Here is a 26,525-nt window from a genome sequence, read left to right on the forward strand (position 1 = left end):
TCAAATTTAAAAAAAATTAATTAATACTCTTAGTAAAAAAAAAAAAAAAAAAATATATATATATATATATATATATATATATATAGCAAAAGAAGCTGCTATGTAAATGGAGGCGGTAACTTTAATTTCGAACCTTTATATTCTACCATGTCCAGAGTCATTGATTAGTGATTATCGGAGTTCTGATATCTCCGCCTTCGTTCAGAAACGACAATGCAAGACTGCGTAAAATTCGACGCCACAAGACAAGAATTAGCAAAAGCAGCCGCCAGATAATCGAAGAAACCAAAGCTATGTAAATGGAGGCGGTAACCGACGATAGAGTGATCAAACTGTGTTTTTAATGGAGTCGTCGTGCAAACGTTTTGATTGCATCGGTTTATTCCTCGAGGGAAATCAGTTCCAATGCAATCAGTATCTTTGTCTTTTGCGGCTCGCTTCCACGAAAACGGAGATGTGGAGGACTCAAGATGGAGCCATCATGCCTCCGGCGACTCAGACGATGATTCCGAAGTTCGATCCATGACTGCTAAGGCAAGTACGAGTCGATTTCTTAATTTTCTATATTTCTTTTTGGCTTCCTCGTTAATTAAGATGTTCTCTCACGATTTCATAGAAAGTCTGCTTGTTTTTTCGATAAATTGTAAGCAGAAAATAGGTTTTCGCCGCTGCGTAACTTATTGTGTTTGTGGAATTAACAGGGCATTAGTTACCTGTGTTCGGAACTCTTGGAGCTGAAGGCTGAATCCAATGGAGATTTTCATAGAATTATTATTTCTAGTTGCCTTTCCTTCTCGAGGTATGATCCAATTAAGCTCAACATACTTCCTTTCACCTCCATCCACTTCCGGAGTGTCCAGTAACTGCCTCGGTTGAAATTGTACATGCATGCTTGAAAAAGTGACAGTGTTCGTACGATATTTCCTAAAAGAAATTAATTCCTAGAGCGGAACTTAATTTTCTGTAAGATTCATGCATGTAACATTTAGCTCGTGAAGTCGAACATGATTTTGTGTTCATTTATGTGTTGTGGTAGCACTTGATCCTCTGATTCCGTCTAAGAGGCGTGAAGTCTAGAAGAAACTGTTTGTTCTTCTCGAAGTACTTTAGTTTCAAGGAGGTGTGGTGTAGTGACAAAATTTCTTATCCTCTCAAATGGCTTTGGTCTTAGAGCGTTCATCATGATTGTTTGTGTCTGAAGTCTAGCCAAGTTCCCTTTGAGATCCCAATTTTCAAATTCTTAAAATGGAAGAGATTTCTTTCATCGGTGCTGTGTGCTTTGATGCTCGATCCTTTTGGATTTAGGTTTTGTTGATTTCTAGCACAACCGATTTAGCTTTGGATCAAAGTATTGAATGATTTTTTTATCATACGACTCGATTTGATTTTAGGGCTTACGGTTAGGAATCAATGATCATTCCCTAAATTAGCAAACGTGGGACTCCCTCCCAACAATTCTTAACAATCCTCCCCTCTAACAAAGTATGGAATAGAGCCTCCCTTGAGGCCTATGGAGCTCTCAAACAGTCTCCCCTTAATTGAGACTCGACTCCTTCTCTGAAGTCATCGAACAAAGTACACCCTTTGTTCGACACTTTAGTCACTTTTGACTACACCTTCGAGAGTCACAACTTCTTTGTACGACATTTGAGGATTCTACTGGCTAAGTTAAGGGTATGACTCTAACACCATGTTAGAAATCATAACTCTCTATAATGATATGATATTGTCACTCTGAGCATAAGCTCTTATGACTTTGCGTTGGACTTCCACAAAAGGTCTCATACCAATGTAGATATATTCCTTACTTATAAATCCATGATCATTCTCTTAATTAGCCAATATGGGATTTCCTCCCAACAATCCTCCAACGCTTCCGGTTCGATTCGATTAAGTTTTTTGCTATTTTAACAATTTGTCATTGGCTAAATTTTTTCATCACATAACAAAATTTTTCTTTCCGGGCAGAGCATTTGAAAAGGTAAAGGTAATGCAACAAGATTTGATGCATCTAAAAAGCAACATCTCTACTCAGACAAAGCTTGTGAAAGACGTATTGGATGGCATGGATCTTGACATGGAGTCGGATGAGACAGTGGATTCAACTCTTCAAGCATCCGAATACAGTGGAATATCTTGCTTGATTGAATTGGAGGCTCACATTTACGAGGTCTCAAACACCTTGGATACCCTCATTTGTGAAAACAAGATAAATGAAGCTTTGGAGATTGTCAAATTAGAGGATGAAAATCTGCAGAGGCTGAAAGTTGAAGAAGAACATCACTCGTTTGGCATAGTAATGTTGTATGATTGTGTGATTTCTGACAAAAAGGCCAAGATTATGCTGCGATTGGCACAGGAAACGCCTGCAGGGGGAGGGACTGATCCAAAGACGGAGCGCCCACCTTCAGTAAATTCTCCTAAAACGCACCAGGTACCTCAAGAACTTGAACTTTGTTAGTTGAGATTTAGAATTTGATTCATATTTGATCTGTGTATCTGTTTATCCAGAGTTTGTTTATTCGTTAAATTCGCTTATACTCAGCGGGTTGTATTATGATCATGTCGGTCTACTAGTTAGATAATAACATAATTTTTATACGTTTGAGTTTAGTTTCCATTTGATCCATATGTTTCACAAAGCTACACTTATGTAGTCTGACCTTTTTAGTTTAGTCAACCCTAAATTTCAATCTCTTACTCACGATTTTCACTTATGCTCATTTTTTCGAATTTGATAACTTTGAGTTAATGGAATAATTTTAATTGTAATGAAGGGTTAATAAACAATAATTCAATGATAAATTGATTAATAAATCTTATCATTCAAAGGGTAAATTTATAAATTTTGAAATATACGGAAATAAATGTTAATCCATATTGTGGTTAGTAGAATGGCATATATCTACTTCACTTGAGCTAACTCGAGTACTTAACCACAAAGATGATTTAATTGCATTCGAAAATGAGATGATTCATCTAAACAAAATGATTTACACAAATGAATCTATGGCTGTAGCAAATTCTATCGTAACCAATTGAGCTATATTTGAATTGATATGCTTACAAATACATCTTACCGTTCTTAAAAATAATCTACCTTCTTTTCCCTTTTGAAGTCAGACGAGATAGCAAATTAGATATAAGTTGAGTCGTTCAAATAGTATAGAAAAAGAACCAACTACACGGGATGGACTAGAAATGTATATAGAAAGATAAGTTCGAAGTGATACAAAATACCAACTTTTGAGTAAAATTATTGACACCTTCATCCAATTTTCAATCAGTATTATATCAAATTTCAATTTGTGTGCTAAACTTTAGTAGGGGTCGAAATTGCGGCGGTTAAGAAGTTGCATCCTTCCAAATAGGAACTTGCCAATCCATGGGTATACCATGAAGTTACAAAGGTTGTACATGTAAACCAACCTCCTACGGCAAAATAGGCACAAGGAAAGAGCAATAGACCGGACCAACCTAAAAAAACGAAACGGTCCATCCGTAACCAGTCATCCATAACATCGAATAAATCATTTTCGTCTTTGGTAAATTTACCAACAGCTATAGTCATAGTGATCCTCCTATTCAACTTACTTCAACCACTTTTGAACACTTCATAGCATTTTCAGGGCCTTCGAGTCTATCATTTCTATACCCTCGAACAAAGCAGGTCTCCTCTTAATCGAGACTCGACTCCTTTGGAGTCCTAGTCATTTTTTACTGCCTTCGAGGAGGTTTGACTTCTTTTTCTTTTTTGGAGTCCTATGTTTGACATTTGAGACTTTACCAATCTATTGACACGACAAAGTTTAGGGTATGACTCTGATACCATGTTAGACGAATACGACTTTTCACAATGGTATAATATTGTCTACTTAAGCTCAAAGTGGACAAATATTATACCATTGTAAAGATTCATTGCCCGTAAAAAAAAACACATTAAAGGAAAGACTCTGCATACGCATTAAAAAATTAGTACATTTAAAAATATAAATTAATAAATAGTCAAACTTGATTCTACCATAACTAATTAAGTTTTAAAACCCTAATTTAATTTTCACCCACGGCCTCGACAAATTGCCATTTTATCGTGCCGCGATACGATATAATCAGCGCCGCCGAAGGCGGGAGTTTGCAAAAGGTGAAAGAGAGGGAAAGAGAAAAAAAAAAAACGCGCGAATTTCAAATGTTCCAGTTCCGCCACCCGAAATAATCACCCGCGCTTCCACTTTCACTCAAAATGAATCCTAACCGTCCACGTGTCACAGAATCCAGATTCCCCACTTCTCATAAATCTCGCTATTCTCTCCTGCCCGAAGTAGTTTCTACCTGGACGAACTTCTTCCATTAATTTCTCTCTCTTGATAGCTTCAATCCGATCAAGAATGGCGGATTTTTCAAGCAATGTTCGTGCTAATGCTAATACTAGCAGATTCTTGAACCCTTGGGTGCTTCATTTCCAGAAAATGGGACTTGAGCTTAAATGTCCTCTCTGGTATGTTTTCGTCTCCGTTCTTCTTTCCCGCTACTTGTTCGTTACTGACAGTTTTCTTTCGTTTCATGTTTCGTATGAATTAACAGCTTGAGCTTCTTTGACGAACCAGTTCTGCTTCCTTGCGATCATCTCTTTTGCAAGTATGATTCCGATTTTGTTATTTGTCAGTTTGTTTTTCTTGTTCGAGTGATTTTTCATGTTCTAGATGCGTTCTTCACTTTGTTTTAGGGGCTGCATGCCGTTTGCGTCACAGATTGGATCAGAGTGCCCTTTATGCAAAGCAGGATTTGTCGACCGAGGTAGAATTTCGTGTCATAGGCATCTTTTTGAATGGCATTTCTTGTATTTGTACTTTTGTTCGTCTTCGTTTCTGGATGCGTGTTTTTGTGTACCTCGATTTCTGTTTCAACTAATGATCTTTCAAGAGTAGCGTGGTCATGAATTATCCCCGATTCTCCATTCGTTAAGATTACATTGTCCGAATATATGACGTTTACCAGAAAAAGAAAATAGTATAGAAACTGTCCAAGGAATATCCTTAAATTAAGCAATATTGGCGTAATCCCATTTAATAAGTGAATTGACCTTGTTTCCAGCAATGTTTCATATTCATTAGAGGATTAGATTTCTTTTTTTCTTTTTTCTTTTTTCTAGAGGACTAGTTAGCTTTTGTTTACTATTTTCCCATTCTCTGTAGGATTAGTAAGCTTTTATTTTATGTTTCTAATTCTTTTCTTTTATTGTTTCCTATTCCTTAGAGGATTAGTTAGCTTTCCTATATTATAACCAGGCCTATGTACTTCTCACTATTTAAGCATTGCCTTTCTTGACCGATAAGATTATGGGTGGTGATCATGATGCATTTGTTGTATGCTTCATTATGCAGACCTGAGGCCTGCTCCTTTCATGGACAAGATGGTGTCAATCTACAGGAGTCTGGATGCGACATTTGCTACTAATATGTCTAAACTAGTCTCAGCTGGTACAAATTACATAACTTTCTCATTTATGTTGAGTTGAGGAAAAAACGGAGAGAACCAAAACAGAAACAAGAAAATAACAAATCTAAAGAAAAGGAAGGCAAAGATGCTAAAGAAATTATCCTTTTTAACTGGTAACATGGTAAATTAAAATCACAATTCACATATTCGAAATGGGCTAACTTTCTTGGAAGCTGGGAACAATTTATTTCAACTTTTAAGTTAAATTTTAACACACATTCTTAGTTATTACCTTATTGCTTTCTTCTACATCTCATGGGTCTGAAGATCGTTAATTTTTTAAACTGCTATGAGTGTTTAATTAACTACAGTAGACGTTGGGGCAACTGTGGAGAAATCACGTTTTGTTCAGTCTACCCCTCGTGCTGGCCCCAACTGCAAGGAGTTTCAGGGATGTAGCATGCCTGCTGATTGTAAGTGTGAAAATCTCGATATTGAGAGTAGAAAGGGTAGTTATGGGAGGCATGAAGACTGTAGAATGCCGCCTGTGAGTCAGACAGACCAGTTATCAGCAGGAAGCCCTCCTCCGTTTGGTGATGGCAAGGTGTCAGATGACAGTAGTGATGAGTACCGTGGTCATGTGAGATTTGACACTCCCTATTTCCTCATACCCCTTTCTTTTTTCTGCTTGTTCTGTTGCTTTTCCTGCAAAAATTGAAGCTGCATACTGCCGTCTATTATCACAAGCTTGTTAACTATCTGTAGCTCTTAAGTGAGGTCTTATTGACACAGTGCTATTTGCCTTTTTATCATGTAGATGACCCATGTCTGTTAAAAAAGAAAATGTAGATGCACCATAACATGAAATACCTTTGTTTGAACTGCTAGAGATCCTGTGCCATGAATTTTCTCCTTAGAATTGCTTCCTCACATTGATAAAGAGAAACATTAATTGTAGCACTTACTGGTGATGTGATGCAAACTCTGTGACTTGGGTAGTAAGCCAGTGTCCTTCTGGTTGAATGTCTCTATAATATAATAATGGACTAATCTTTAGACATTTTAAGCTGGTAGAGTTACTGATTTATGAATTAGAATTAATGACTTTCTTTGTGGTTCACTTATTTTTATACTAAACTCTGGTTTTTATTTGTTTAAGAACTATAATTGCTGACTGTTGCTTTGAGGGTGTTTGTGCCATTTCCCTTATCTTTATAACAAGTCTTATCCTAAGTGATATGTGTGCTCGTTTGTAGGGATCTAAAAATGCTTCAGACAGGAGATCTGTTATAGCTAATGCCGATGATAAGAAGCTGCAATTGTCTAAGTGTACGAGTTCTGTTTCTGAAGAGGAAGGTCACCTGAGGGACCACAAGAGACAAAAGTTGGATTACGGCCAGTTAAAGTCAGGCTCAAGCAGTGTCGATCAAACCCATCCTCCAGCTTCAGAACTTGGAAATTCAGAGACTTCAAATTCTGAAATGGAACAAAAATCTCAAGTTACTATTGCTAGCAATCTGCCTCTTGATGATGCAGAAGATGCCATTGTGAGAAATGCCAAATGTGCATTTTGTCAGTCTTCTAAAGTTACAGAGGTATTAATATTAAAAATCTTAATTTATTTGCTACTTGCATTCTGTTCGCTTTATAACATGTAAAGGAAAAGTGGCAATGGGTTATGTGTACTTTTATGTTAATTTTCTGTGTTTTCTAATAATTTCAGGATACTGGACCTGTCCTGCATTATTTGAATGGCAGTTTGGTTGTTGGAGTTGAAGCAGAAAATCCAAATGTCATACATGCTCATAAGCTTTGCGTTGATTGGTATGTTATCTCCATCTCACATACCCTAGGTGGCAATGGGAAATCAATACAAACAACGTGCCAGTTTGTAGGGGTTGAAAATATACAGTTGTTGTCTTGTTTTGTACTTTTTTTTAAAAATTTTATTTTTACTTTTTAGATTTGTTAATGTTTTTATTAAAGGAATTGTATGTTAGCAATTGTAATATGTTTGTGTGCTCGATCAATTCCTTGTTGATTGTTTTTCCGTTTGTATAGCACAATGTTACAGTGCAGTGCTATGTCTTATCTATTATAGTTGTGGTGATATAAGATACTGATTTGAATGCAGGGCACCACAGGCATACTATCAAGGCGATGATGTTCATAATTTGAAGTCTGAAGTGGCAAGGGGTTCAAAGCTCAAGTGTAGTAAATGTGGGCTAAAAGGAGCAGCCCTGGGTTGTTATTCGAAGTCTTGCCAGAAAAGCTATCACGTGCCTTGTGCACTTGAAATAGAGGAGTGCCGTTGGGACACGGTAAATACACTCTAGTTAGGACTTTGTAGAGTTGTCATGGTCTTAGTTTTCTTCGGTAAAGCAGTAGCATGTGTGCATGTGTGTGTGTTTATCTATATATTTATTTGTTCTTTTACAGGATAATTTTCTTCTTCTGTGCCCCTCGCATTCATCAGCAAGATTTCCAGATGAAAGGTCCAAGTCCAGGAGGATGCCGAGAAATCAGGCTTCTCCATTTCGAATGTAAGATATTCTATTTTTCTGTTAGTTTGAAAGGCTCAACTTGCGGTTATTTAAAATGACTTGGGAAGATCTTGGTTAAGATTCCAATATCCAAATTAATTTTTTAATATTGGCTCCACGATGCTTTAATAATGCGACTGGTTCTTAAAGGGTATTAGCTCATGCATACTTCTCATTTAATCCTCAAGATGAAAATAGGAATCTAAAGACTTTTTTTCCTGTATTTCAACAAGTAAATATGAAACGTGCAAATGTAATTCTCATTTTATATTTCATGATGGAAAATTTTCTGGTTAGAGTTGCATTGGATAGAGGTTCTTTCTAACAATAAATTTGAGGTGTTTGATGTTTTTTTTCTTTCAGGAACCAGCAAGATTCAAACAATTGGGTATCTCCACCAGATGGGGTAAAAAAGTGGGCGTTTTGTGGGTCAGCTCTGTCTGCTGAAGAAAGGGTTAGTTAGATTAGCCTGCATTACTCAACTTATAATTAACATGCATTTTAATGAAATTGGTTTTACTTAAAAACCTCTAAATGCTTGTACATCACATATACCTTGTTGCACTGTCATCATTTCTTTCTATCATTTGATTAATGTGTCTACTACATTCAGAATGTAATACTGAAGTCGTCAAAACCTATTGAAGATCAAAGTTATCAGTTAATTATGAGATAAAAATGTTTGCAATCATGTCATAATTAAGGTTGAATGGTTCTTCCCATCCGCTTCATTTCCTAATGCATGTTTCTTCAATACATCTCAATAATCTAATGAGGCCTATTTTCTCAGAATATTTTGATCAAGTTTGCAAAAATATCTGGTGCCACTGTGTCCAAATTTTGGAAGCCAGACGTGACTCATGTTATTGCATCCACATCTGAGAATGGTGCTTGTACTCGGACATATAAAGTCCTTATGGGCATATTGAATGGAGTATGGATTCTGAATATGGATTGTAAGTTACAATTCTAATTATTTTTTTTTTCTGCATTCTGCATTAGGACCTTGAGGTAAAATGTTCGAGGATTTTGCTTTTGTGGGTTCTATTTTATTTGGATGAGAGTTGAACTGATCATTACTAATATTCTAGAACATATTGTTTTTTCATCCATCAATAAAAAGGTGTTAAAAAAAAATCCGTGTTGCCCATTCATTACTGAACATAGCATCTGATAGTCGAGCTGAGTGGTAATTTTATTCGTTTCTGACATCTTATTCATTTCTGACAACTTGAAATTTGGATTGTTTAGGGGTAAAAGCTTGCATGAAAGAACGGCGTCCTTTGAACGAGGAACCTTATGAAATTGCTCTTGACAACTATGGGTGTATTGATGGTCCCAAATCTGGCAGGCTGAGGGTTTTAAACAATGTAAGTTAACTCATTGGATCCATGATGAGCAATGCGTTTAAATTCTTACTTTCACTGTAACATTAGTAGAATACAGTCATGTTCCTGCTAAATTAATAGATGTCTTGCATAATATGATGAATAAGTTCCGGGTACAACTGGTAGATATCAATTCTTAGATTGTGACGGATGCCAGATGATGCCTTTATTGCTATTATTATTATTGTTTTTTTTTACTTGGTCAGGAGACCTCACGATCCTCCATAATTAAACTAATGGTGATGTATTCCTTACTTATTAAACCATAATTATTCTCTTAATTAGCCAATTTAGTACTCTCTCCTAATAATTCTCATACGGTGAAATGTTGAGGATTGTTGAGAAGTCTCACATTGGCTAATTTAGGGATTGATCATAAATTTATAAGAAAGAAATACATCTAAGTCTCACATTGGCTAATTTAGGGAGTGATCATGGATTTATAAGAAAGGAATACATCTTCATTGGTAGGAGATTTTTTGTTTATGCTCAAAGTACGACAATATCATACCATTATGGAGAGTCATGATTCTTAGTATGATATTAGAGTCATGCTCTTAATTTAGTCATGTCAATAGAATCTTTAAATGTCGAACAAAGAAGTTGTGAGTTTCAAAGTGTAGTTAAAAGTGACTCAAGTGTCGAATAAAGGGCATAATTTGTTCAATGACTCCAAAGGAGTCAAGTCTTGATTAAGGAGAGGTTGTTTGAGTTCTCCATAGGCCTAGGCTCAAAGTTGACAATATCATACCATTTGTAGAGAGAGAGTTGTGATTCTTTAGTTATGTACTCTTCATGATTCCAATTGATGACTTATAAATGGATTATTTTCCATCTCTGCAGGCACCCAAACTCTTCACTGGCTTAAGTTTCTATTTTACTAGTGACTTTCCACCTGCTTACGAGGAGGATCTTCAAGATTTGGTTATAACTGCAGGAGGTACCATTTTAGAGAACGAAGAATTGGCAGTACCAAGTTGTAGTAGTGACCAGGCGTCTGCACCAAAGGTACTAGTCGTTTATAATCTCGACTCCCCTGGAGGATGCAAAGTTGGGGAGGAGGTTTCAATTCTCTGGCAAAGATTAAATGATGCTGAGGGAATAGCTGCTAAGGTTGGAGCCCAAGTCATTGGTCATACATGGCTTGTGGAATCCATTGCAGCGGGTAACTTGCAACCTTTTGTCAGCTGCTAACCATGCCTTTAATCTGTCTTCCTTAGTGATGTTTTTAAGCTGCTAACCATGATTTTAATCTGTCTTAGTAATATGTTTAAATGATTAATTTAATCATTGTGTAGTAGACTCATGTACATACTTAAGCAAATCTGAATGGTTTTTTATTTAGATCCCCACTGCTTTGGATTTGGATTCACAAAAAAAATATGCTTATTCTATAAATAGGAAGCACATCGCACCAAGGTGGGATTTGATTGGATTGTCTCTGATTTATCTGCAATGCTACTGAATCCACAACTGCACCTATTTGGAGAGTTTTCCCCTCACCAAGGTGGGATCTGATAATTCACCCTTATTGGGAAGGATAACAAAACATTCTAATGGTGGACTTGAGCTGAATCCATTGTAACCTCGTTATGGCAAATGCAACTTTTCCATGTAACGATGCATATGAAAAAACATACATAGCTGACACATTTTTCCCAAAATCAAAATGTCGGACTCAGCATGAGAGAATAAACTCCAAAACGAAATCATTGGGCAACTTCACACAATATGGAAGGACGCCTGCCAAACAGTTACTTCAATCAAGGATTGCAACGCTGAAAAACAGTTAAAAAGGCCTTACCTTAATTTAGTTTAGATGCGGATCAAGTGCCTTTACGCATGCTATAGGTTGTGTTAAGCTTCTTTGACAGAAAAGACTCTTTTTTCCATGACAATAGTCTCAACTATCAACTATAAAGAAGTAAACGGAACTAAGAGAATAGTTATAACCAAAACGACAAAGTTTAATTCTCTAGTCAATTAATGGGTGAAACAGTAAATGACATTAGATTACAAATGAAATAAAAAAAGGTACAAAAGCATCCAAGCAAATAGATGCTGGAAGCTAGGGGATGGAAGAAAGTGAGGCCGGTTATTTGACTGCCCTAGCTTGCCAAGCACTTGCTATACCACTGATATTTGTACTAAATCTGGGATCGTACATTCAATGTTGAAGCAAAAATAAAAGGTTAGGATGACAATACAAAGGTGAGGCTAGAATAATAATAAGTATGTCGCAATATTCTAAATCTCTATGTCATACGACTGTGATTTTGATCGATCCTATGGACAGGGCAGAGAAGAAGTCAGTTATCTTGATCAAGATGACATCTAAGTTACTAAGTTCGGTTCTACAAAGTCAGGCAACTCAGCTAACTACCTAAATAATCTAACATTATGGAGCTATTCCAAAAATTGAAGAAAATGGCATGAAAGTTAAATTAGAGAATCGAAGAAAAAGACCTAATTATGCCCATAAGAATGTCAAGGTGACATACCACAACAGAGATGAGCAGTGGAAGAATATCCAAACCTTAGTCCTTTAGCTGCATAAAAGGTCTGTTAAACAATGCACTCAGCAGCTCCAGAACTCCACCTGAAATTCCTGTGCATGTCAAAATCCCATTTAATAACTCGTGCTTACCAACAGTTCGAAACTCAAACGTTGTTTACATGGCTTTCAAAAAACGTGGAGACAAACAAAGTTATAAAGAATCCCCAAAACAGGAAGAAGCTGATAGCATCTCCTACCTCTATCTTGACTGCAATAAGAAAGCCACATCAACCAAGGACTGCAGAAACCCAGTATTTAGCAAGCACTGAATGCATACAAGAGATAGCACTACATAATACCCAAATTACCATGAAAAACAATAAACTTGCAATACAATAACAGTGTATAGAATATCCTCATAACCACCCATCATCAACATAGAGAAAGAAAAGTAAATAGATACTATTCTAGCTTCTACATGAGATTAAGGGAAAGAAAAACATAAAAGAAGTGCGTCAATGTTTTCAATTTTCCAAATGCTCACAACAAAAGCAACCTCAAGATAACAAGCCTAAAAATAAATATTACTAATGCTAGAAAGCGATGGACATATTCAACTACAGAATTACACTGCCTGATAGCACTGAGAATGAAGAGGACCCAACCATTCTCAGGATTTGTTACTATCAAGCATAATGTCTTGAGCGTGGAAAAGGATGAGATGTGCAAATATTTGGTGAGTGGGGTTAACCATGTCTGGACTGAGTGCCACCATATCCACCACCATAACCACCAGGAGTCTGTGAAGCATCAGATCTCCAGCCACCACTAGAATAACCTGAATTTCCATTAGTTTCCCCATAGCCACTCCCCATGTATCCACCAGTCATGCCATGTGGCTCTCCACTTTGACCAGAACCAACATTGCTATTTGGACCGCTTGCAGCTCGTCCACCAGAGGTTCCATATCCACCGTAAGTACCATCATTTCCACCATAATAACCCTGATTCCCATACCCAGAAGCCCCGCTAGGAGATTGGCCCCTTGGAGCAGGAGGTCCACTAGTACCTGAAGCACTCCAGGGAGCTCCAGCCCCAAAGCCTGGACTGGCACCATAGCCAGGACCACCATATCGGGGACCTTGGTTGGGCCAAGAACTTTTCATGGCTCCCGGTGCTCCACTTAGATAACCGGCATTGACAGCACTAGGATTTCCAAATGGCCCAGCTGGACCACCAAATCCAGTATTAGCACCACCATACATACCAACACCGTAACTACCATAACTTCCATAAGGAACACCGCTATTTGGACCTCCATAACCATAACTAGATACACTATATCCAGCATATGGGGGGAAACCACCAGCAGTAGACTGAGGTTGCATATATCTATTGCCATCTGATCTACCATCGAAGTTGTTAGCATTGGTGCCAGAGGCACCATAATTTTGATAGCCTCCACGACCACCACTTCCTGGATTTGCATCTTTAGGAAGTGCCCGTTTCACCTCTACAAGTTTACCATTCAGTTCGTGAAAGCTCTTATAAAGTACTCTATCAACTGCATCTTCATTGTCAAATGTTATGAAACCAAATCCACGAGGTCTTTGAGTATTTTGGTCATACATTATCACTACATCAGTTACTTGACCATAACTTTCAAAATACTGCCGAAACCCATCTTCTGTTAGTGCGGAAGGGAGACCTCCAACAAATATTTTCTTGGTCCTAAAATATCCACTACCTCCAGAACTTCTGCCAGAGTTATAAATCCCACTTCTTGAGGAAGTTTGTTGTTCTTCTCTTGATAACGCCCTTTTCGCCTCCACCTGTGTCAACAAAGCACAACTTGAAATTGCTGAAAAGACTCAGCAAAAATGCAAATAAAGTATATCAACTCAATGTACGCACGGACCATCCTCCTTACCAGTTATAGCAAGCTAGGAAATATAAAATTTTGCAACATTTTCAACAGCCTTTTTAAATAATCATCTCATAATGTGTTTACTGTAGGTTGATATGTATTTCTTTCCTCACTGTCCTCGTATCTCAAACATAAATTGACTAGCACACAGTGCAATGCAAACAGACTAACAGAATTCATTATTACTTTTAACCTGAGAAAACAATGAGACTAGTATGCCGCTTATATTCTTTACCAGGAAGTAATGTGCTAATCAACTTCTCATGCATAAAGGTTCCTTTACAAAGTAGTGATACATTATCCTTTGGTTTAAAAAACAAGAAGCTAATATCTGGTACAATTCAATATCAGCCGGACAGGATACTGTTCTTGAGTTCCAGTATCAAACGAATGATAAGCCACAGAACCAACATGTCGACTGAATAAGTATTCACGAAACGACTGGTGCAGCCCCCTTAGTCTAAGTCACTTCGTTTCTTTTTGTCCAAGTTTCTTCTCTTTTTGTCTAACTCACTTCCTTTATTCTTTGTGAGTTTGGGGAATATCCCAATTCATAGGTCCGAGATCCACATTTATGAATTGAAAGGTCCGAATGATCAACTCTGTAATTAGTTGTTAGAATCAATAGGTCTTCAAATCGTTCATTTGAAAAAATTGAAACCCCTCTTATTGGATGATCACGATACTTCCCAAATCAAAATTCTTGATCAATGGAGGAACAATATCACTATTTTTGTTCAATACGACACCGAAGTGAATGATTGACTCATTCCATAGGAGAAATAATCGCAGGAAATCCTTTGATAACAAATGACCGGAGAATACTACACAATTGATAAGGGTACAAATTATAGAATGATCCGCATTTCGCAATTCCGACTTCCCTTGCAGTTGAAATACGAAGGTAGTATGTATAGAGAACGAAATAACCAAACGACCAAACAAACTATTCTGACCGGTTTCTTACTGTTCAGGACCACTCAGACTCAAGAACAGTAAACCAATTATGAACTAATGAAATAAAAGGGTGACAGAGAGCAAGTCTCACTACAGAACCACTGTTAATAATGAGGTCCTCAATTAAAGTAATCAACAGTCCACGACCACTACAAGAACATGATTCCCGAAATCCCCATAATGATGGCAACAAAAAGCAAAACCGTCGTGGAAATATAAAACCTAAGTAATGCAAATAGAAATTCCAGAAGAGGAGGGCAAAACCTGGCGGCCATCGATGGTGTGTTTATCCTGAAGAACCTGATCAAGAACGGAAGGATCAGAGAAGACGACAAAGCCGAATCCACGGGGACGGCCAGTGGTCTTGTCGCGCATAATAACAGCTTGGTTAACTTCGCCAAATTCGGAGAAATATTCTCTGAGCTTCTCCTCGGAGGTGTCCCAAGCTATTCCTCCGATGAAAAGCTTCCCCTCGTCGGAGTCCATGTCTCCGTTGCCTGAAAGAGCACCGGAATTAGGGGCCACTTCTCGGTCGCCAATGAGTTGGGAGTTACAGTCGTCAGCTCCGGGAGATCGAGAAAGTCGGGGAAAGAGAGAGAGAAAGAAGAATGGAGGGAAGGAAATGAGCGCGAGAGTACGAGGGAAATTGGAGCTAGGGTTCCTCGAAAACGATGTCGGTTCATTAATATTATATATTTTTTCTATAGTATAATTAAAACAATTCCCTTATAAGCAACTGTGGTGGTGGCACAGTTGGTTAGCGTGTAGATTTCATAACTTAAGAGTTCGAGAGTTCGAACCTCTCCCATCCCATTCTTTTCATTTTTAAAAAATTGGCATATTCTTAAATTTCATATAGCTTCTGAATTATTCTGAGGTCGAGAGTTCGAACCTCTCTCACTCCATTCTTTTTATCATTTTAAACTTTTTATAAAAGTTAAAATATATTCTCCCTACTCATGAAATTACATCAATACCCTTTTACCTTTATATATAAAAAAAAAAAAAATAATAATTACCATATATGTATATATATATGAAAGCTGTCCATTCACCTCCAATAGATTATCCACAAATTTTTAAAACACCTGTATTTTTTACTTTTAAAAAGTTTGAAAATATTTTTACATTTTTTTTTTTGAAATGGTTTAAAAAGTATTTTTGAAGAAATAAATTATTAAAAGAAGGTAGAAAATTTAAAAATATTTTTGGGAGAAATTATTTTTTACAAGCCATTCAAAATAAAGCTAGTTAGTATTATATTAAAGTTTAAAGACATCCAACGGATGGGGACCCAGTGCTCCAAAGAATCCAACGGCTGGAAATCAACGAAACATAGCCAAACGTTCGCCTGAAAAGCTTCCAAGGAAATTTTCCTTTTTTTTTTTTTTTTTTTTCTGACAATTTACAGGCTGTCTTTCAATCGCTCGTTTCCCCACGGAAGTTACATTTTAAAAAGCAAAAAATTTTCTTGACCGTTTCATCCTGCCCCACTTTGGATTCACTCATAAACCTACTCACACTCTCTCTCATCTTCATCCGATTTCATCTTTAGGTGAAAGCGTTTGTGAAAATCATGAAAATCCATTAGCAGAATCGGCTTTCAGAGTCATCGGAGCATTGTTCTTAGTGAGAGAGAACGAATTTTTTCCCTAACAATGGGCTGTTTCATCGCTTGTTTCCGCTCATCCAATGACGGGAAACGCCGGATGCGGAGGCGGCGTAAGGTTTCGCCACGAGATCAAGCCGTAAGTTCATCTCTGGATTTTTTTATTTTATTTTATTTGATTTCATTGAAACGGCTGGATGATTCTCTTTTGTTGGGATGTTTTAGATTTTCAATATGCTCGTTTAATCTGTTTTAGCTTCGATTTTGTGTTGGTTTTGGCTGTTTAAATTGACTGATCGTTGTATGAACTTGTTTGATTTCTCGAAGTTTTCTTGCTTAATAGAGCTCTGAGAAGCTAAATCCCTCCTATGAAATTGAGATTGAAATTGATCGAAACTTTACTGTAGGCTAATGCTATCTCCCAGCCCGTTCAGGCCTCACCATCTACCTTAGACAGTGCTTCTGTTGGGTCCATTAGTCCGATTCTTAAATCTCGGTGAGCCTCCCCCGCCCCCTCTTTGAGAACAAGTTTTTCCTTCTAGTGTCTTGTAGGGTTCTCAAGTCTTTGTGTTTTGAGTTGTAGGAACAGGTCTGAGGAGAGACTAAATCTGAGTACTAGAAAAAGAGTAACATTTGATTCCAATATAAGAACATATGAGCTTGATCATGTTGAAGATGATGCTTTTCTTGAAAAGGAGAGGAACAAGGAGGAGGACCTAGCTGAAATACCCCAATGCAAATCTATCTCTGAAAATGGATCCACTGTTTCGAGCATTTCGTCTTACCCATCGAATCATAGGTATCAGAATTGTCGAGATAGTGATGATGATGATGAATTGGATTATGCTGAAAGTGATCTCGATCATGATCATGTTGACACTGATGACGATGGTGATGATGATGATGAGGATGAAGAGTATGAGAATTACTCTGATGATGAAGATGGAAGTTCTGCTTCTCAAGTGTTTGTCGACGAGGTCGATAGCTGTTTGTCAGTATGTGGGTGTCCTGGAAAGACTGAACCTCAAACCGGGGCGAGACCGATTGCTCGAGATAGGAATGCAGGTGTTCCTTCTGTGTTGAAGCCTGTGGAAAATATCTCACAATGGAAGGCAGTTAAAGTTAAGGATATACATCGGTCGAACAAAGAGAATTTGACACTAAATGGAGCTCCTTGGAGTTGTTTGGGGACGGAGCCACATTTCGGGAAATCATCTTTTTGTTACGAATCGAGAACTTGCATACCTAAGAACTCAGCTCAAGACATAGCTGTTGATGCTAGCCTTTCAAACTGGTTGAGTTCATCAGAAGTTACACCTCCAATCAAGACTAGCACAGGCATTTTAGGTCTTCCAACACCAGAGTCACAAGGATCAAACTCACCTAAAAGCCAAGAAGATAGACCAGTTTTGGGAGCTTTAACCATGGAGGAGCTCAATCAGTTTTCAACTTCACCTTCTCCGAGGAGATCACCATATAGAAGCGCCCCCGGCGATATGCCAATCATTGTGACGGTTGGCACATACAGCAGTAACTACATAGAAACGTGCGTGAAATAAGAGTGAAACCAAATTCCAATTGATGTCGTGGAAGAAAGAAACTGATTTGTGAAGGGTGACAGTGCCATGGATATCGATAATCGAGGTTCCGAGAGGTGATAGCGCGCCATAGATGACGATGAATGCAAGCTTACCAGCTTACACTACACCATTGTATGATAGACAAGTGTATGAGATATTTGGTGGAGAGTTTGGATCTGTCCATTGATTTTCTTTCATTGTTTTGTGAATTTGATTGAATTGATTTCTGCAATGCTCTTTTGTTCGATTGAGTTAATTCATTCATTCGCTTGCTTCTCATTTGGGCTGTTTTAGAGGATAATTGATGAAATATTATGAATGTTTTAGAGAATTTTTGTTTTGTAAAATAAATTTGAATTCCATATCTATTGTGAAAAATTTTAAGTTTAATTTGAAGTTTCGATATATAACATGACTTTGTGAAAAATTTGAAAATTCAAGGAATAAATAGATGGCACTAAGGACCCGTTTAAAATGATTTTTTAAGTTGTTTAAAATGATTTTTTAAGTTGTTTTAAATACAATTAGAAAGTCATTTCGGTCCTATAACAACTCAAGCCCACTCCTAACAGATATTGTCCGTTTTGGCTCGTTATGTATCACTGTTAGTTTCATAGTTTTAACACGTTTGGTAGGGAGATGTTTTAAAACATATTTGGTAATGAGATCCCACATCGGTTGAGGAAGAGAAGGAAATATTATTTATAAGGGTGTGAAAACCTCTCCTAGCCGCATTTTAAAAACCTTGGGAAGTCCGAAGGGAAAGTCCAAAGAGGACAATATCTGCTAGCGGTGTGCTAGGGTTGTTACAGATTCCATACCCTTATAAGGAATGCTTCGTTCCCCTCTCCAACCGATGTGAGATCTCACAATCCACCCCTTGGGGGCCCAACATCCCCGCTGACACACTGCCCGGTGTCCGACTTTGATAACATTTGTAATGGCTCAAGCCCACTGCTAGCAGATATTGTCCGCTTTGACTCGTTACGTATCGTCAGTTTTAAAATGCGTCTGATAGGGAAAAGTTTCACACTCTTATAAGGAATACTTTGTTGTCCTCTCCAACCAATGTGAGATCTCACAGAATCTATCCTACAGACCCATTCCCGAGCTAATACCAACACTCATATTGTCAGCCATAGGAAACAGGGCCATAACACAAACAAACAAATATCATGTCCTCACGTTGAATTATACCTGCAAGCATTGGTGGAACATTGCACAAGTTGATTCAAGCTATAGTGGGAGTCTAGAGCTTTCCATAGTCTCATGTAAAGCAAAATTTAGTTGAATTATCAAAGCTACAAAATAAGAAACTAAGAAGAGATTTTGTAGAATTACACAAATGGTGACAGAAACTCCTTACAGAAAACACAGCCTACTCATCTGTCCTTTGGCGTTTCGATAGCTCGGAGCGAGATTCAAAAACATCAGGCTCGAGATTCTCCGGGACTTCCCTATGAGAAGCTAATAGCTTCCCCTCTACTAGGTTAGTAGTCTTTTCGGATATCGAGTCAGCTTCGGATGGATCGGTGCATCGTGTGGGATTATCCGATGGCTTTGTCAGGTTATTGCTTGACTTGCATTGTTCTTCAAACATCATTTGAAGGTACTTTCCCTGTTCTTCTATTCTTAATTGTAAATTTCGTTGGATCTGTCGAACAGTGAACCAGAATGGAATTATCTCAAGGATATGGAGGAATAGTGTACTCGAGGGTCTAAAGACCTTCGAATTTTCTCTTAATTTTCAGAGAGGTACATATTCCTTTTATAATACACAAAAAGCTAAATAAATCCATAGATACTACATAAGTAAATCTATAAATCTCTAGATACCAGGTACCAAGGCAGAAAATTAAGGAGGTCAACTATTTTGTGAGATCCCACATCGGTTGTAGAGGGGAACGAGCATTCCTTAATACGGGTATGGAAACCTCTCCCTAGTAGACACGCTTTAAAACTGTGAGGCTAATTGCGATAAGTAACGAGACAAACTAGACAATATTTACTAGCGGTGGGCTTGGGCTGTTACAAATTATATTAGAGCTAGGCACTGAGCAGTGTGCCAGCGGAGACACTGGCGCCCCGTAGGGGGGTGGATTGTGAAATCCCACATTGGTTGGAGAGGGGAACGAAACATTCCTTAAAAGGGTATGAAAACCTCTCCTTGGTAGTTTTAAAACCGTGAGGCTGACAACGATACGTAACGGGCCAAAGCGGACAGTATTTACTAGCGGTGGGATTGGGTTGTCACGTATTTTCCCTTAATCAAGGTCATTCCTTCAACATTCGACTTCAAGCCGAGGAATAGATATCATCCATTCTCAACTTGGATACTAACATCGAAGGGAAGACAAAAATAATATTACTAAAATCGAATTTTTGTTTAAGAAGGAATGGTCATGTGACCCAAGAGCAATCATCAGTTAATGTGTGAAACCAACGAGCACCGAAAATATTTGAAATAGTCGAGGGTCCTCATATATCACTATGAATCAAATGAAAAGAGCTTGAGCTTTTATTTTAACTAATGAGAAATAGATACATACCTCGAGTTGTTCATGTAACTTTTTTTGAACTTCCATCTGCAGCCGTAGAGCCTCTGTGATATCAATACTCCTGTTAAGTAGAAATATTTTAATAGGCATATTCAAGCATCATTTCAATGCCCCCCACCAAAGCAGAATTCAGGGCTGTATTTCAACTAGAATGGTTTAATCTCCTACGAGTTAGAAATACCCATATGCACTACGTAACAGCCCAAGCCTACTGCTAGCGGATATTGTTCTCTTTCGGGTTTCCCTGTTGAGCTTCCCCTCAAGGTTTTTAAAACCGTCTGCTAGGGAGAGGTTTCCACACCCTTGTAAGGAATGCTTCGTACCCCTTCCAACCGATGTGAGATCTCACAATTCACCCCCCCTTGGGGGCCTAGCGTCCTCGTTGGCACATCTCAAAGTGTCTGGCTCTGATATCATTTGTAACAGCCCAAGCCCACCGCTATTTGATATTGTCCTCTTTGGGCTTTCCCTGTTGGGCTTTCCCTCAAGGTTTTTATAACGCGTCTGCTAGGGAGAGGTTTCCACACTCTTGTAAGGAATGATTCGTTCCCCCCTCCAACCGATGTGAGATCTCACAATCCACCCCCCCTTGGGGGCCCAGCGTCCTCGTTGGCACACTACCTAGTGTCTGACTCTGATACCATTTGTAACAGTCCAAGCCCACCGCTAGCAGATATTGTCCTCTTTGGGTTTTCCCTATTGAGCTTCCCTTAAGGTTTTTAAAACGCGTATGCTAGGGAGAGGTTTCCACACCTTTGTAAGGAATGCTCCGTTCCTCTCCCCAACCGATGTGAGATCTCATAATCCACCTCTCTTGGGGGCCCAATGTCCTTGCTGGCACACTGCCCAGTGTCTGGCTCTGATACCATATGTACCAGGCCAAGCCCACCGCTAGCAGATATTGTCCTCTTTGGGCTTTCCCTGTTGGGCTTCTCCTTAAGGTTTTTAAAATGTGTTTACTAGGGAGAGGTTTTCACACCCTTGTACAGAATGCTTCGTTCCTCTCTCCAACCGATGTGAGATCTCACACACTCATAATAACTTACGTTTTCAGATCGAGAGATGAAATATCGTCAAGTGAGGTGGTGCTTTTCTCCATTGGTCCTGCAGTGAAAATGAAAATACATGCAATTTTCACACCAAAATATCAAACAAAATCAAATAATATGAGCCATCATGATCTAACTATTGTACTTAATTACAGGGGTAAACCTTATCACAAGTATTTTCAATACCTTTTGATGATTCTGGTTGGTATCTAGCCGTTCTATATTTCTGCAACCAAGAAGCAGTAAAGCCAATTACACGAGTATCGAATATAAAAGACGCTCGATATGCATATTCATTCTATATTTCTAGCCGTTCTATATACCTGCAAGTGGCTTTTCACATGATAGATTGTCAAACCCTCCACTTGCATAAGCTTAAGAACACCCTTGGGAGTAGCTCCTGAGAGGTGAAAATAGTGAACCCATTAGATATTAGATATAATTAGGGGTGTACGTTCAACCCGACAACCCGGACCAACCCAACCCAACCCAAACTATAAGGGTTGGGTTGGGTTCATTTTTCTGAACCCAAACTTTTGGGTTGTGTCAAAAAAATCCCTCAACCCAACCCAACCCAACCCAACCCGAAATGCTAATCCAACCCAACCTAATCCTTATAGTTTGGGTTGGGTTGGTCTGAGTTGTCAGGTTGAATATACACCCCTAATAATCATTATCAAGACAAGACGTGAAGTAGGTAAGGTTAGAACAATACACACTTTCACTACCACCAAGTTTGTTTACAGCCTCTACAAATGCATCATGAAGTTCAGGTGTCCATCGCATTCGCAGCTTCGAGGGAGCTCCATTTGAAGAAGGAAGTCGATTTTGAACTCGAGATTGCTGCACTTGCATTTGTATTGCTGGGTTAGGTGCTTGGTGCACCATCTGAGGAATAAACATGACCAAACCAAACCATTTATAAGGGCCTCTTAGAAGTATTGAACCAGTTAAATGGTCAAAAAAAGGACTCCAACCTTCGGTTCCAAATCTACAACATCAGCATCCACTAGAAGGTCACTCCAATTAGAACTCAAAGGATCATCAGTTATTAGCCTATCCGTCCATTCCTGCCAATCATTTTCTTTACTAAAATCCTCTGATACCATAAGAGAGCTGCAGCTATTGTTCTCTACACGACTACCGCCAACCGAGTTACTTTCAGGAGCTTCTCGAAAACCCGGCAATGCATCCGAACACCAAGAATTGCCATTTTCACCAGTAGGATGGTTTGTTGATGAAAGAAGTTCTGAATGAGAATTCAACAGTACACCATTAGCTGATGGCTCAGGAACGAAAGGCGCATCAGATTGGTTTTCGTAAAACGAAACTGATGAATAATGGAGATCTGTTGAAAACCCCGGAGAAGACGAAAATATGTGGCCAGCCACTCCACTGCTAGAGTGTAAATGACTGGAATGAACAAAACGTCTCGATACCAGCTCTCGTTCCATTGAAACCTGTTGAGAATCAGGCAGCTTAGGATATACCTCCTCCAAACAATTGGGCAGGACACTCTTAATGGCCTACTATGCTGCCTTGCACTTGAAATTGGACGAGGGAACTAATTTCATCTATTTTCAGCAACAATTGTAGCACATAACTGACCCTTAGTTTATTTAAGTAGTTAAAGCTCATCTCTAAGTCCAATATCTTCAAAATTTGACATCTATAGAAGGAATAGACAAGTACAAATGATTTCAGAGAAACAAAATTACATTTCAAGAAACGAAGAAAAATCTTCAAATGAACCAAAGCATATGCATGTTAAATAAAAAGGGTTTGCACTGGCAAGATGAGACAAGACTCGTCAATCACCCGAGTTTAGATGATTGGATTTGGAGCTAATTTCCAAGAACTTAACTGTGAGATCTCATATCGGTTGGAGAGTGGAACAAAGTATTTCTTACAAGTGCATGGAAACCTCTCCCTAATAGACGCGTTTTAAAACCTTGAAGAGAAAACCTAAAAAGGACAATATCTACTAGTGTTAGGCTTTGGGCTGTTACAAATGGTATTAGAGCTAGACATTAAGCGGTGCCAACGAGAAAGTTGGGCCCTCAAGGGAGATGGATTGTGAGATCTCATATCTGTTGGAGAGGGGAACGAAGTATTCCTTATAAGGATGTGGAAACCTCTCCCTAGTAGACGCGTTTTAAAACCTTAAGGGGAAGTCCGAAGGGGAAACCTAAAGAGAACAATATTTGTTACCAGTAGGTTTGAGCTGTTACAAATGGAATTAGAGCCAGACACTGAGCAGTGTGCCAGCGAGAAAGCTGGGCCCCTAAGGGGGTGGATTATGAGATCTCATATTGGTTAGAGAAGAGAACGAAGCATTCCTTATAAGGGTGTGGAAACTTCTCCCCAGCAGATGCGTTCGAAAACTTTGAGTGGAAGCCTAGAAGGGAAAACCCAAATAGGATAATATTTGCTAGCAGTGGGCTTGGGCTACACATGGTATCAGAGCCAAACACCAAACAGTGTGCCAGCGAGGAAACTGGGCCTCCAAGGGGGGTGGATTGTGAGATCTCACATCGGTTGGAGAGGAGAAAGAAACATTCCATAGTAGACGCGTTTTAAAACCTCGAGGAAAAACCTAGAAGTGAAAACCCAAAAAGAACGATATCTGCTAGCGGTGAGATTGAGCTGTTAAACTAACCATTTGATTACTCAAACAAACAAAAACAACTTTTTACTTGAAGAACTCAGTCTAGTGGAAGGGGATCGTAAAACCCTTCCCAAAATACTCATCAAATACCATTTTGTGAGGTTCTACACAACTCAGACAACTATAAAGGCAATTATAAGTGATCATCTTTACCAGCAGAAGACGTCATATCTAAGCTGCATCAAAGCACTTCTAATAAAATTTCTATAACTTCAAATCAACGAGAATTTCAAAGGAAACTAATCTAACATCAAAACCTGAAGACTAATTATTCAAAGCAATACAGAGAGAAGAAGAACGTACAATCGAACTGCTTATGCGATACAAGAACACAAACCTTTGATTGAAGCAGCTAAATGGATGAATTCCAAAACGAGTAACAATCAGCCGCAAATGGAAAAGAAAATCGTATAACTATCTAATCAAATGGATAATTTGTAATTTCTTACCCAAAAGCCGAAAACAAAGCCTCTCGAAACGGAAAACAAAAGGAACCCTTCGAACAAAAAGACTCGGAATAGAATCCGAAAAACGCACTAATGATTCGAGCACTTGTGTCACCGGCGGGTGATTTAAATACGTCACCGGCACGGCCGATGGAGGCAACGGTGAGGCGATGACCGTCATGGTTCCGCTTTGTTGTTATTGCATTTCTGAAATGTGCTGAGCTAAATTATCGCACGCGCCATTCTTGGCGCGTGACTTTTAAATTGAACCATATGGCAAATGGTTTGTACATTGAAGAGTTATGGTTGGCTGTGTAAAAGAAAGATAATAGGCTGCGTCTGGGTTTGTTCATGTTGTCATTTTTCTGCTCTTTGTCCTAGTGGCATTTTCTTTTTTATTTGTGTAATTATTATTTTTAAATATTTAATTAAAATTTATTAAAAATTTATTTTCTAAATAATTAAAATATTATTTAGAAGACATCAAAAAATGAATAACAATAATAAATTATGAAATAAAATAAATAAGATAAATATAGGTGTATAATTGTATTTCAGTCAAAAAAAAAAAAAAAAAAAAAAAAAAAAAAATCAACTACCTCAATCCATAAAAGAATCATTTATTTAAAACAAATCCAACTCGATTGACGTCATAACACAACTCTAACGGTCCGGAATAAGTTGGATTGGTCGGTCACAAATAGATATCAAAGGGTGTGGAAATATTCTTTATACGGGTGTGGAAACTTCTCCTTTAACATACAGGTTCTAAAATCGTGAGGTTGTTAGGGATACATAACGGGCTCAAGTAAACAATATCAGTTAGCGATAGGTTTGGACTATTACAAGTGATATCAGAGCCAGACACTGAACGGTGTGCCAACAAGAACCTTGGACCCTTAAGGGGATGGATTGTGAAATCTGACGTCGATTGGAGAGGAGAACGAAACATTATTTATAAATGGGTTTGAAAACCTCTTCATAGTAAGATTGACGACGATACATAATGGGCTAAAGCACTTATAACGATGTGTAAATGACTAAAACAGTATTATAAAAAATCGGATTGTGAGATCCTTCCTCGACGGAAGAGGGGAACGAAACATTCCGAAACAAAATTGATTAAACAGGGAAGGCAGAGTATATGCAAAAAAACCCCTCTTATGAGAGTTAATTACATGAACAAAAAATGAGCTCCAGCTCCCAAATTACAAGGCCTCAAAGAAAAAACCAAAACAGACCCATTTCAAGCTGTTCTTTCATGGAAGAACCCATCAAAAAACCATTAGCAATGAAGAGACAGAGTAGAATCTTCTTCTTGTTCTTCTCGTTCTTCATGATGATCAATGAAGCAAGCCATCATCAAAGTTAAGAGAGTAGCTGTGAAGATCATAACTGTACTGAACTGTCCTGTTTTTCCATCTCAAACTGTTCTTCCACTGTGATTTGAGCTTGAAAATCGAGTGTTTGAAGGAAGAACAGCAAGAACTTGGGGTTTTGGGGTCACTCATATAAGGAATTGCAGAGCCAGAATTTGCGATTCTGTTCCCAAGCTTCATGAATTGCCGTTTCCATGAACTTAACCCTAAAACCTTCATGTTTGAGAGCTTAGATCACTGAAATTAATGGGGAAAAAAGGAAGAGAATATGAAGAAGAAGAAGAAGAACAGCGAGAAATGGTTTGGTTTTGTTTTGTTTTGTGTTTTGGTCCCAAATATGGCGAAGTTGGTAATGTCAGAGTCGTCTGCTTTCAGTTTCCTCTGTTTCACTCAAGGAATTTCATTTAACTTTCCTGGAAACTGCCGCAGGTAGCTTTTGGTAAAGTTTTTTTTTTTTTTTTTTTTTTTTTTTTTAATTAGCAAAAATG

The 26,525-nt window shown here is 38.3% G+C and overlaps 5 protein-coding genes across 6 annotated transcripts; 3 read left to right on the top strand and 2 right to left on the bottom strand.

Annotated features, from left to right (window-relative positions):
- Nucleotides 1-118: 118 nt before the first annotated feature.
- On the top strand, nucleotides 119-2,613 carry LOC111466879. The gene is made up of 3 exons (XM_023111554.1): nucleotides 119-534; nucleotides 702-799; nucleotides 1,969-2,613. The coding sequence occupies exons 1-3, from the start codon at nucleotides 406-408 to the stop codon at nucleotides 2,459-2,461; spliced, it is 720 nt and encodes a 239-aa protein (XP_022967322.1). The 5' UTR covers nucleotides 119-405; the 3' UTR covers nucleotides 2,462-2,613.
- A 1,714-nt stretch (nucleotides 2,614-4,327) lies between these two features.
- On the top strand, nucleotides 4,328-10,738 carry LOC111466809 (BRCA1-associated RING domain protein 1). The gene is made up of 13 exons (XM_023111436.1): nucleotides 4,328-4,495; nucleotides 4,582-4,635; nucleotides 4,724-4,794; nucleotides 5,382-5,477; nucleotides 5,808-6,076; nucleotides 6,693-7,031; nucleotides 7,160-7,260; nucleotides 7,571-7,757; nucleotides 7,876-7,979; nucleotides 8,343-8,433; nucleotides 8,770-8,935; nucleotides 9,231-9,349; nucleotides 10,211-10,738. Exons 1-13 carry the CDS (start codon nucleotides 4,386-4,388, stop codon nucleotides 10,559-10,561), a joined length of 2,058 nt encoding a protein of 685 aa, XP_022967204.1. The 5' UTR covers nucleotides 4,328-4,385; the 3' UTR covers nucleotides 10,562-10,738.
- A 1,492-nt stretch (nucleotides 10,739-12,230) lies between these two features.
- Nucleotides 12,231-15,397, bottom strand: LOC111466841 (heterogeneous nuclear ribonucleoprotein 1-like). Its single transcript, XM_023111495.1, has 2 exons — nucleotides 15,013-15,397; nucleotides 12,231-13,696 (listed from the first exon to the last, which is right to left on the bottom strand). Exons 1-2 carry the CDS (start codon nucleotides 15,232-15,234, stop codon nucleotides 12,611-12,613), a joined length of 1,308 nt encoding a protein of 435 aa, XP_022967263.1. The 5' UTR covers nucleotides 15,235-15,397; the 3' UTR covers nucleotides 12,231-12,610.
- An 824-nt stretch (nucleotides 15,398-16,221) lies between these two features.
- LOC111466848 (eisosome protein SEG2-like) lies at nucleotides 16,222-18,216 on the top strand. 2 transcript variants are annotated; one of them, XM_023111509.1, is made up of 3 exons: nucleotides 16,222-16,496; nucleotides 16,765-16,853; nucleotides 16,941-18,216. In XM_023111509.1, the coding sequence occupies exons 1-3, from the start codon at nucleotides 16,407-16,409 to the stop codon at nucleotides 17,914-17,916; spliced, it is 1,155 nt and encodes a 384-aa protein (XP_022967277.1). In that variant the 5' UTR covers nucleotides 16,222-16,406; the 3' UTR covers nucleotides 17,917-18,216. The 2 variants fall into 2 exon arrangements, with proteins under 2 accessions (XP_022967277.1, XP_022967278.1); XM_023111510.1 differs by having other exon boundaries at nucleotides 16,947-18,216.
- Nucleotides 18,217-19,100: 884 nt separating this feature from the next.
- Nucleotides 19,101-24,872, bottom strand: LOC111466870 (protein PHOSPHATE STARVATION RESPONSE 1-like). The gene is made up of 9 exons (XM_023111542.1): nucleotides 24,662-24,872; nucleotides 23,153-23,213; nucleotides 22,522-23,004; nucleotides 22,264-22,432; nucleotides 21,868-21,944; nucleotides 21,731-21,770; nucleotides 21,542-21,599; nucleotides 20,487-20,556; nucleotides 19,101-19,591 (listed from the first exon to the last, which is right to left on the bottom strand). Exons 2-9 carry the CDS (start codon nucleotides 23,180-23,182, stop codon nucleotides 19,316-19,318), a joined length of 1,203 nt encoding a protein of 400 aa, XP_022967310.1. The 5' UTR covers nucleotides 23,183-23,213; nucleotides 24,662-24,872; the 3' UTR covers nucleotides 19,101-19,315.
- Between the last annotated feature and the right edge of the window lie 1,653 nt (nucleotides 24,873-26,525).

The sequence above is a fragment of the Cucurbita maxima genome, unplaced genomic scaffold (assembly GCF_002738345.1).
Source record: "Cucurbita maxima cultivar Rimu unplaced genomic scaffold, Cmax_1.0 Cma_Scf00032, whole genome shotgun sequence".
NCBI classification, from domain to species: domain Eukaryota; kingdom Viridiplantae; phylum Streptophyta; class Magnoliopsida; order Cucurbitales; family Cucurbitaceae; genus Cucurbita; species Cucurbita maxima.